The 11,312-nt window shown below is 48.1% G+C and overlaps 1 protein-coding gene across 2 annotated transcripts; it reads right to left on the bottom strand.

The window, feature by feature from the left end:
• Window positions 1-236: 236 nt before the first annotated feature.
• HSP90AA1 (heat shock protein 90 alpha family class A member 1) lies at window positions 237-7,605 on the bottom strand (the record flags this gene model as incomplete). Of its 2 annotated transcripts, XM_082283843.1 has the most annotated exons (11): window positions 237-984; window positions 1,161-1,494; window positions 1,618-1,886; window positions 2,235-2,382; window positions 2,516-2,706; window positions 2,987-3,152; window positions 3,706-4,014; window positions 4,489-4,622; window positions 5,098-5,464; window positions 5,557-5,715; window positions 7,459-7,605. In XM_082283843.1, 10 exons carry the CDS (start codon window positions 5,713-5,715, stop codon window positions 875-877), a joined length of 2,187 nt encoding a protein of 728 aa, XP_082139969.1. In that variant the 3' UTR covers window positions 237-874. The 2 variants fall into 2 exon arrangements, with proteins under 2 accessions (XP_082139969.1, XP_082139968.1); XM_082283842.1 differs by lacking the exon at window positions 7,459-7,605 and having other exon boundaries at window positions 5,557-5,748.
• Window positions 7,606-11,312: the final 3,707 nt, after the last annotated feature.

Genomic DNA, 11,312 nt, shown 5'->3' on the forward strand with positions numbered 1-11,312 from the left:
CAGTTGCTGAACCACAAATGTGCATTAAACCCAACTTGGAGTGAATCACTTGTTCAGAGACCCTTCCTGCTCTGGGCGTGGCACTGGTTCGTAGTAGGACCACCAAGCACACCCTATTAATTATACATGTAATGTGACAGCAGCTGGATGCTCACGATCCAGAGCCACAACTCACATGGGCACGGGCAGGCAGAGCAGCTTTGTTCCAGTGTGAACACACAAGTCCAGTGACACAGTTCAATTCTTAACACTTTTATTCTTACAGTTCTAGGTTTGAACTGTACATGCAGAGTTGCATAAGTCACAATAGAGATTTACAGTGGATTCTATTCTATGGTAGAGTGCAATCCAGAATCCTTGAACAGTATAAAAAACAACTTTAAACATCAAGACCTTGTTAGGAGCAGAAGGATTAAAGCTTCCCCAAGAGATTCAGCTCTCCTAGATACCTAGTTACTAGGTACTGTATGTTAGACACGTAAGAATTGAAGAGCTGTGGAACACTAAACAAACTTGGAACACCCTGATGTCTTCCCATCTTCATTACTTCTTTCCGCATTTCTGGCAATTAAGAATAAGTCAAAAACCCTGCCACCTGCAACCAGCTAATACAGACAAAAATAACTACTCCTTACTTGCCTGTTTAGGGTCGTACAGTGTTAAAGAAAATATTCCCTCAATGGCATTTGTATCTCACATCAGCTGAAAAAGCAATGTAACAAAAATAAAGGTATAACATCTTTGAAAATAAATATAAAGAGGGAATGCAGACAAAGTGTCAAAGATTTTTTTTTGGCAGGTAACATTCATAATATACAAAATATAACTTATTCATATTAGCCAAGGAAACATTCATGAGTTCCTGTAAACTGGTTTAATCCACCTCCTCCATGCGTGATGTGTCATCATCTCCTTCAAGAGGTGGCATCTCCTCAGTGACTGCTGGACTGGCTTCTTCTGCAGCAGTGTCATCTTCATCAATGCCTGCACAGGAAACACACATACCATTAACGCTAACAGCACAACTCAAACCTTTCACCTTCACAGCACTTCCAACCACCTGAGGGGTCCATTTTCCACACTACCAAGCAGGACACCAAGGTGACCTCAAGACAATACACCCCCAGTTCACTGGAGCCAGGACAGATTTGGGAACTTACCCAGCCCAAGTTTGATCATTCTGTAAATGCGGTTGGCATGTGTCTGAGGATCTTCTAAGCTGAAGCCAGAGGACAGGAGTGCTGTCTCATACAGCAAGATGACAAGATCCTTCACAGACTTGTCATTCTTATCAGCCTCTGCTTTCTGCCTCAGTGTTTCAATGATGGAATGATCAGGATTAATCTCCAGGTGTTTCTTTGCTGCCATATAGCCCATTGTGGAGTTGTCCCTTAATGCCTGCGCTTTCATGATCCTCTCCATGTTGGCTGTCCAGCCATACGTACTTGTCACAATGCAGCACGGGGAAGTAACTAAACGATTGGACACCACAACCTGCAGAGGGAATAAAAAAGCAGAAGTTTGCAATTTAAGCATTTCAGCAAGTACAACTGATTTACCCTGAATTCATTTTTACCACAGAACTTGTTACCTAGGTAAACTAATTACCACTTTTACCTTTTCCACTTTCTTTTCAAGGATATCTTTCATTATCTTGCAAAGATTTTCAAACTTTGCTTTCTTCTCCTCCTGCTTCTTTTTCTCTTCCTCATCTTCTGGAAGCTCCAGACCCTCCTTTGTTACAGAAACCAGGGTCTTGCCTTCAAATTCCTTCAGCTGCTGCACACAGTATTCATCAATAGGCTCAATCATGTAGATCACTTCCAGCCCGTGTTTGCGAAGACGCTCCACAAACGCAGAGTTGGCCACCTGATCCTTTGTTTCACCTGCAAAAAACAACAACGCCACAGATGAGCCTCAGCCCTAACAGCAGCTTGCTCATGTTCTGCAGAGCCTTTGCAACATCTGTGGTGCTACATGCCCCAACCATAGGAAAAAAATAAAGGGCACCAACAGCCTGAAGATACTCAAGCTGCTTGAACTGACACTCCAGCATCTAATACTCTGAACTGATTTGGAAGCAAATTTGCATTTCCTGGAATCCCAGGTAAAAAATGTTCCTTGCTTGGCAGGAGTGAGAAACTGGGAACCCTCTAAGAGCATTTATAAATCCCCCAGAAGGTAACCCTACGTTATGGGTGTAGGCATTTACAGAATTTCAATTCCCAACTCACCAGTAATGTAGTAGACATGTTTCTGGTTTTCCTTCATCCGAGTGCAGTAATCCTTCAGAGAAACCATTTCATCACCAGATGCAGATGTGTAGTACCTCAGCAACTCTGAGAGCTTCTTGCGGTTCTGCGAGTCCTCATGGATGCCAAGCTACAGGAGGAGAAAGAAAAATCAGCAAGTGCTTCCTTTAGTTAAATACTGAACTGTGGTAGTTTAGTCGTTCAGGCACAACAACAATCTCTAACTGCAAAAATCAGCACTGTTAAGCAGAAAGACAACAAACCTTGATGTTCTTGGAGAACTGCTCGTAGAACTTTTTGTAGTTCTCCTTGTCTTCAGCCAGCTCAGTGAAAAGTTCCAAGCACTTCTTCACCAAGTTCTTCCGGATCACTTTCAGGATCTTGCTTTGCTGCAGCATCTCACGAGAAATATTCAGAGGTAAATCCTCAGAGTCTACCACACCTCTCATGAAATCTGGAGAGTGACAGAATTACCTTTTTTAGTCTCAAGCAATAAATATTACCAGTCACTCTACCTACATGCAGCTCTGCCCATTAAAAATTATGAATTGATTTCTACAGAACTCTGGGAAACATGAACTGAGCAGTACTTCTAACTGCTCAGATACCTCATCAGCTATTTAGAACTGAGATCTTCCCCCTTCCAAGTTTCTTTAAATTCAAAAGGAAACCACAGAATAGCTAAGCAGTTCCTCTAACGTTTTAGGTAACACTATCCCCAAAATTATACTCACTCAGATATTCAGGGATCAGCTCCTCACAGTTGTCCATGATGAAAACTCTGCGCACATACAGTTTGATATTGTTCTTCTTCTTCCTGTTTTCAAACAGATCAAAGGGTGCACGCCGTGGGACAAAAAGGAGAGCCCTGAATTCCAGCTGCCCTTCCACAGAGAAGTGCTGTGAAAAAGCAGTATGATAGTTTCAGTCCATTTGCATGGTTTCCCACTGTAGTAACTACTTAACAGCTCTTCAAATGCAATACACGAACTGACCACTGGAGATCAAATCAACACAGCAGCTGAGACACTGGTCAGGAACAAGCACTTTCCTCAGACAGACACACTGAATTAGTGTTCAGTTACTCAGGCCAGCAGACCAATTCAGAACACATTCAGTTCCTTAAACAGCATACGGAGATTTAGAAAGCAAATGTATTCTTATTGCACTTCCTGCTAACAGACAATGAAAGGCATAAAACCTTTTCAATTAAGAATTACAAACATAATTTATCTGTAACCCAGTTTTAAATTTAGACATGAAAACTAAACTATGAACTCAGAAGGCATCTGCACCTCCCGACTGCAGGTTCAGTTCAGATCATGAACACCAATGCACAACAGATCAGAGTTCAGCAGCATGTTTAGCAAGCTTCCAGCTTCAGTGCTGTGTGCTATAGTTTAAATGTCCACATATACAACAGCTATAATTGTGTCTTGAGAGAAAAACTTACTTTGACAGCCAGGTGGTCTTCCCAGTCATTAGTCAGACTCTTGTAGAATTCTCCATACTCCTCATTGGTTATGTCATCTGGGTTCCTGGTCCAAATGGGCTTGGTCTTATTGAGCTCTTCCTGATCAATGTACTTCTCCTTAATCTTCTTTTTCTTCTTCTTATCTCCATCCTTCTTCTCTTCTTCTTCATCAGAACCAACATCTTCAATCTCTGGTTTATCTTCTGTCTTTTCCTCCTTCTCATCTTTTTCTTCTTCCTTTTCCTCAGCCTCATCATCACTCACCTCCTTATCACGCTCCTTCTCCACCTACAAAAAAGGCAGCAGTACTTGAATTTCAAAAACTGTAAGTTTATTAAGTCACAGTTCTAATGTACCCCTTGTAGTCTCACAAAGCCAGAAAACTCCACAAACATCGTGTCAAGCTTTCCCTCCTACACTCCAAGGACTCTGGGCGCTGACACAAGTGGTGTTTTGTTTTGGTGTGCTATGAGCCAAGTTCTTACCATTCAGTGCCATTACACTGAATGACTCATAATAATGCACCCAGATGCAGTCAACAGTTTGGAGACAGACACTACTGGCTTGGGAAACACCTGTGGTTTTTTTTAACCTAGTCCTGTGAAATACCATTTTGAGTAACAACTGCACTTCCCAAGAGCTTTCTCCATGTAACATCTGAAAGAACTGACACTAACCAAATAAAAATTGACTGCTCCCTCTTACACAAACTCACGTGTGAAAGCAGCAATACTCATTTAGTATTCCAAGTAAGGTACGTACAAAGAGCGTGATTGGGTAGCCGATGAACTGAGAGTGCTTCTTCACAATTTCCTTGATTCGACGCTCTTCCAGGTATTCAGTCTGATCTTCTTTAAGATGCAGGATGACTTTTGTTCCACGGCCCAGAGGTTCACCTAGAATGGAGTTCACACATTTTACTTTGCTGCAGCACAGCAAACCTTGATTAATTTTTTAAAAAGACACTGCTCTATCAGCAATTTTTTCACCACTAGGTAAATGAAGCTCCTAGGTATAGAAACAGCCTAGGTTACACTTTCTCAGGTTTCCCTACGTGTATTTCAAACAAGTTTCAGGAAATGTTTCCTAGACTGTTCAGTGTCTTTAGACTGCATACACAGTTGTTGAAGCCTACAAGTATTTTTCCACACAAACTTTGAAAGCTTAAGTCTTAATACACCATTTACCTGGCCATTCTGTATATTTCAAATTATGCTAACTTAAATGACTAGGGATGAACCTGGACCTGTGCCTGATGTGACACATGATTTGTACTAATTCCTTTTATCTCGTGTCTTTTCCAAGACAAAGTATGTGCCACTGCCAAACATATTTAAAAAGCATCACTGAGCCAGAACACTGAACACTCACCATTATCCAGTCTGACAGTGAAGGACCCTCCAGCTGAGGACTCCCAAGCATACTGCTCATCATCGTTGTGCTTGGTGATCACTGTTACTTTTTCAGCAACCAGGTAAGCAGAGTAGAAGCCAACACCAAACTGACCAATCATGGAGATATCAGCCCCTGCCTGCAGGGCTTCCATGAAAGCCTTGGTGCCAGACTTGGCAATAGTACCAAGGTTGTTGACCAGGTCAGCTTTGGTCATCCCAATGCCAGTATCTACAATGGTTAGAGTGCGATCATGCTTGTTTGGAATCAGGTTAATTTTCAGCTCTTTTCCAGAATCCAGCTTGCTTGGGTCAGTCAAGCTTTCATATCTTATCTTATCCAGAGCCTGTAAAAGAAGAGACAGGTTTCAGTATTCCCTGACTATTCCTAGAAACTTCAGCAATTGTCATAATTTACCAGGCTAGTACTGGTACTCACATCTGAGGAATTGGAGATCAGCTCACGGAGGAAGATTTCCTTATTGGAGTAGAATGTGTTGATGATCAGAGACATCAACTGAGCAATCTCAGCCTGAAAGGCAAAGGTCTCCACCTCCTCCTCCATTGGCTGGTCCTGAGTTTGCACAGCTTCCGGCATCTGTGAAGATAGAGGGAGGAGCTGAAATTCCATCTGGAACAGCCTAGCTAACATATCCTCTTTCATGCAGTGACAATGGCACTCTGAGATCAAGTACTTTAACCACGTGGCTTCAGCATCAGGGGAACACACACACAAAAAAACCCTTCCCAGATCCTATTTCCAGCCAGTAACCTCTCAGAAATTTAAAGGAATACAGAAAATAGATGACAAGACAAACTACAGGCTCACTTTACTTTGCAGCACTAAGGATAAGACAAGACTTTTCCTCTCTAACTTCCTTAATTTATGAATTGGTATGAGACCTTTATATTCCCTCTCCACAGAACTACCTAAAGTCTTCATTTGGGTGATTTCTCTGTTATTCGCATCCACCTATTACTTTGCATACACAGCTATCTCCTCCAGCAGCAAACACTATGCACAACTCCCACCTATGTACCAACACCGCTCAACCGGACTCATTTCTTTGGACAAATACTAACGTGGATAAATATTCGTACTTCACCGGCAACCTGCTGCCCGTGGTCCTCCCCTGCGGAAGCCAAACCTCAGGGGCGGCGGATGTCGCCCGACAGAGATTTGTGCAACCACAGCCACGCTTCGATCGCTGCAGGGCAGCGGCACCGAGCGCGGCCGGAACCGCGGGGCGGCCCCGGCTCCCCCCGCCCGCGCCAGGACCGCGCCCCCGAGCGGGAGCGGCGGCGCAGCGCCCCCTAGCGGCGCCCGCCGGAACCGCGACACGTTCTAGAAACTGCCAGAGCCTTCCCTGCCCCCCGCATCCCGCCCGCGCCGCGCGCGCGCCGCCCCCCTCACCCCCCCCAAAGCGCTGCGGTGCCAGCAGCCCCCGAGCCCGCTCCTGGCCTCACGTCCTTGCCCCGCTCCTGCCCCTTCACACCGCTCTTTCTCCCCATCCCCCCTTCCTTCCCTCCTGTACTCCGCTTTTCTCCCGTTCCTTCCTTCCTGCCGCCCCCGCTCTCTCCCCCTCTGCCCCTCACTCCCTTCTCTCCCGGCGCTCCGCTGCTTCCCTCTAGTCCGTTCTCCCTCCTCCCACAGTACTCCTCTTTCTGCAACCCATTTCTTCTCCCTATCACCGCCGCTCCTTTTCTCCCGCTCCCAGGCTCCTTTCCTCCCCTCCCGCCCCCGCCGCTTTCCCGGCCCGGCGCTCCCCCACCGTCGCTCCTCCATCTTGCGCTCTCATGGCTAGGCACCCATTCATTGGGAATGAATCCCTCCAGCCGCCCGCTCCCTCCGCACCAAAGCGGGCTCGGGTCACCCCCCCCCCCAGCCCTCCCGACCACCCTGGGACGCGGAGGCGGCGCTGCAGCCCAGGACAAGAACAGCCTTCCCTGACCGCCACCTACGCCCCCTGCTCCGCTACGATACTGGACCCCTTCCCCCCCAAGGAACTACCCATCACTTTCCCCCCCTTCCGCCACCTTTCTTAAGGAACATAAATTTAATAAACCAAGTTCAGAAGCATCAGCGACAACCCCCCTTTCAGCCATACCCAGACTTTGAACCCGACCACCCTCCGAACCCCAGCCACCTTCCCCAAAATCTAAAGAGGCACGGACGGAAGCACGACCAGCGCCACGCGGCTCCTACAGCACACCCCACCCCCCACGCAATCTCTAACACCAGCCCCACACCCCCAACGACCGAGCCCCGACATTCGGTCAGAAAACACTCCCTGCACCGATCCAGCCCTAGCAAGCGCCGACTGCCGCCTCCGCCGCTCACCTTGGCAAGGGGAAGGGGCGCTGCTCTCCTCGCTGACGCTGTAACACGACCCTCACGCTCTGCGATACCCTCGGTAGTGCGCGCTCCCCGCCGCCCGCCCGGTTTATATACGGCAGGATCCGCCTCCTTCCAGAACCATCGGGAACCTTCACCGCCGGCGCGGGGGGGCCCGGGGAGGGGGCGAGAGGCGGGGGCGGAACCAGCCGGCCGAGGGGAGGGGCCGCCGTGCCGCTCGCAGCCAATCGCAGCCGTCCGCGACAGGCGCCGCGGGGCGGTGGCTGAATGGGCGAGAGCGCGCGCCCTCCTCCCACCCCGCCCCCCCGCGCCCCCAGCGATTGGCTCGGCCGGGAATCCGAGGGGAGGGGGGAAGCAGGGAGGAGGTGGGCGCATGCGCAGTAGCTGGCCGCGCAAAGCGGCGCTGAATGGGCGGGGCCCGGGGCGGTTGCGCGAGTGGCGGGTGACGTCACCCGCTCCCGAGCGCCTCTCCGAACGTCCTAGAAGGGGGCGGGGCCGGGCCCCTTGTCCCCCCCAATCCTCCTTCATCCTGCCCCCGCCCCCGCGGAGCGGCAGGGAAGGGCCTGGAACACTCGGGGTGCTCCCCCCCGCCCCCCCCTCCTGCCGGGAATGGGCCGGGGTGTGGGGGGGTGGTGGTCAACCTCTCTCCCCCGTTCCGAGCCCCCGTCCCTGCTGTGTGGCCGGTGCGCCGGCGTGCGGGAGTGCAGGGGTGCGGGTGCTCAGGTGTACGAGAGTGCGGGGTGCAGGTGTGTGTGAGGGTGCGGGTGCTCAGGTGTGCGAGAGTGCGGGGTGCAGGTGTGTGTGAGGGTGCGGGTGCTCAGGTGTGCGAGAGTGCGGGGTGCAGGTGTGTGTGAGGGTGCGGGGTGCAGGTGTGTGTGAGGGTGCGGGGTGCAGGTGTGTGTGAGTGCAGGGTGCAGGTGTGTGTGAAGGTGCGGGGTGCAGGTGTGTGTGAGTGCAGGGTGCAGGTGTGTGTGAGGGTGTGGGGTGCAGGTGTGTGTGAGTGCAGGGTGCAGGTGTGTGTGAGTGCAGGGTGCAGGTGTGTGTGAGGGTGCAGGGTGCAGGTGTGTGTGAGGGTGCGGGGTGCAGGTGTGTGTGAGTGCAGGGTGCAGGTGTGTGTGAGGGTGCGGGGTGCAGGTGTGTGTGAAGGTGCGGGGTGCAGGTGTGTGTGAGTGCAGGGTGCAGGTGTGTGTGAGTGCAGGGTGCAGGTGTGTGTGAGGGTGCAGGGTGCAGGTGTGTGTGAGGGTGCGGGGTGCAGGTGTGTGTGAGGGTGCAGGGTGCAGGTGTGCAGGAGTACAGGTGGACGTGTGCAGCTGTGTGGCTGTGTGTGTGCGCAGGTTTAGGTGTGCAGCTGTGCAGGTGCTGCCGTCCCCTCGGGTGGGGTGAGGGGCTGCGGGAGGGCGGCACCGCTCCCCTTCCCCTGCTCGCCAGGCAGGATTCGGCCGCGCTGCCGGGCGTAGCCGGGTGAATCACAGCTTAGGGATGCTGTGGTAACGCGTTTCGCCTGCTCAGGGAAAACAACACTGGTTCTCACGCAGCAGGTATCAGTCTGCCAGTTAACAAAACTGCCTCTCGGTCTGTGCACTTCCACAGGGTAAAAAGAGCCATGGGACCGAATCCAAGCGGCTCAGCAGACCTACATAGCTATGCAGTTACTTAAGGATTTAAGTGCTAATAGTAGACATGAGACATAGGTCAGTGCTGTTGGGTTTGTAACAGCCCAAAGCCTGAAACCTGCTGGGATTCTCAGCCTGAACGTGGCCTTTGCCAGTTCATCTGGGAAATCTCGGTTGATGTTCAAAGGACACCACAAGAGACAACTTTATGCATACAATTACACATCCTGCATAAAGGCTTTGATATGTAAGTGTCATTATACCCAGCAGCTCTGTGATTGCAGCATTTAGTAGGGAGGGTATTTTTATATCCTGAATGACCTGATTGGGAGCAGGGAGTTAAATGCAGATCTTCCACAGCTCAGGAGAATGATCTGCATCCCATGTGTTCCAGACCAGACTTCTAAAACTTTCTTCTTGGAGCTGATCCACTTTAGAGGATATAAATACCAAGAGAAACTACATGTTAAAATTGTGCACTGATGTAAGCATGAATCTAGACAAATCTCCTTGCTCTAAAGAACAGCTATTTATTTGAGGAATAAAAAGAATGTTGTTTCTGTTGCAAAAATGCATCCCAGGTGCAACTTCTTTCTGTTTTCTTTAGGCTCTTAGATGTACCCCAGACTTCTGTCTAGTTCAACATCTTTGAGAAATTGAATTTTAAGTTGCCTAACCGGACCTTCTCCAAGTTAAGCATCTGAAACAGACTGGCTAGCATGAACTAGATATTCCAGTACTTACATCCATTGATGTATTTAATCAAAAATCCTCATGCTGAACATAGTATTCTTTACATTCGTTATCCTGCAGTTTAACCCAGACAAGCAAATCTAATTGAATTGGGGTCCACTGGCTTGATTTTGTTGTAGCATTATGTTTTCAGGGAGTTTTCAGTATTCTGACAAGAAGATACATTAAGTACATGTGGAAAACATGTAGGAACACCAAGGAATTAAAATTACAGCTTGTCTTGCTGCAGTTTCTGCAGTATCTGGATCAGTACATGCATTGGTGCAATGTCTTAAAGGACTCTGCCCTTCTAAAGAGGTGCTCCCGCTCTGACCCAAGCAGTTGGCCAAAATACAGGATCCTGCAGGTTATTTTAATTAGGTGGAGAAATTAATTGTGGTGCAAACATAACAGGGTGTATAGATGAGCTGCTGCTCAGCCCACAGGAGAAATCAGACCACTTGTAAGGGTGAGGTTATTTGCTCACTGTTCTAAGCCACTGAAAAAGCTGGATTTCAGCCAACATTCAGCCTTGGAAGTTCTGCACTTACGTCTGGGTCACCTTCTTGGTACTTACTTGTGCTGGTTGTTACTCTCTTCAAGTTTTATTTTGAGGTGTTCTCAATACATTTCTTTTCCTTTCTCTCGGACATGTATGCCTGTACAAAATAACGTGCACCAAAATGCTTTCTTGAGTACAAGTTCCTTTCTCTGCACAGTGACTGTGATTTCAGTAATCTGACAGCTGCTTTGGTTGTCTGCTTCCATAAAGCAGCCTAACTAGGCTCTCCACTACTGTCCTAATAAAGTGTGGCAGATAAGCATAATGATGTAACTTCCATGTTTTTTCTTAGATTAAAAATAGTCATGCTATAGTATAAATTCTATAGTATGTGCCTTTTAGGCTGAAACCCTCTTACATTCAGATTCCATTGACTGAAATGCTCCTAATGTGTATTTGCATCAAAGTAACTTCTGTACTTCAGAGAACTGCAAACTATTGCAATATATGGAAATCTGTCCAAGCATTTTATCCAGCAATATCCTACTAAATTTACTTGCATGCTCTCCTTTTGAGGTGTCCAGAATTTTAAGGGTGCCACTTTTATAAAAATATTCAAGATGTTTAAAAAAATATTTTCCTTTCTAATCTCTCGATTAGTGTGGGTCCAGTGAGTCAGACTTAGGGATATATATCATTTCAAGCATGTGAAGACCTATGGAAGGTTTTTGCATATGTCTGCAGGATCACATGCCTTTATACTGTCTAATCTCCAGTCACATCATTCTGTTTTCTCTTTTGTGGTTGTGTTATTCAGCCTTCAAAAGCAGACTGATTTCTTTTGTCAAAGTTGTTTGACAAGTACACTGGGAGAACGTAATCTCATACCAAACCATCTAAATTTTCCCAGCTCTGCTTAATCCGAGTTCCTCTGTGCCTGTGTAAAATTTTCTTCATGGCTTGTGAATAACCTGTATCCTTTTTGTTCTGTT

This window comes from Coloeus monedula (genome assembly GCF_965178545.1).
Source record: "Coloeus monedula genome assembly, chromosome: 6".
NCBI classification, from domain to species: Eukaryota; Metazoa; Chordata; class Aves; order Passeriformes; family Corvidae; genus Coloeus; species Coloeus monedula.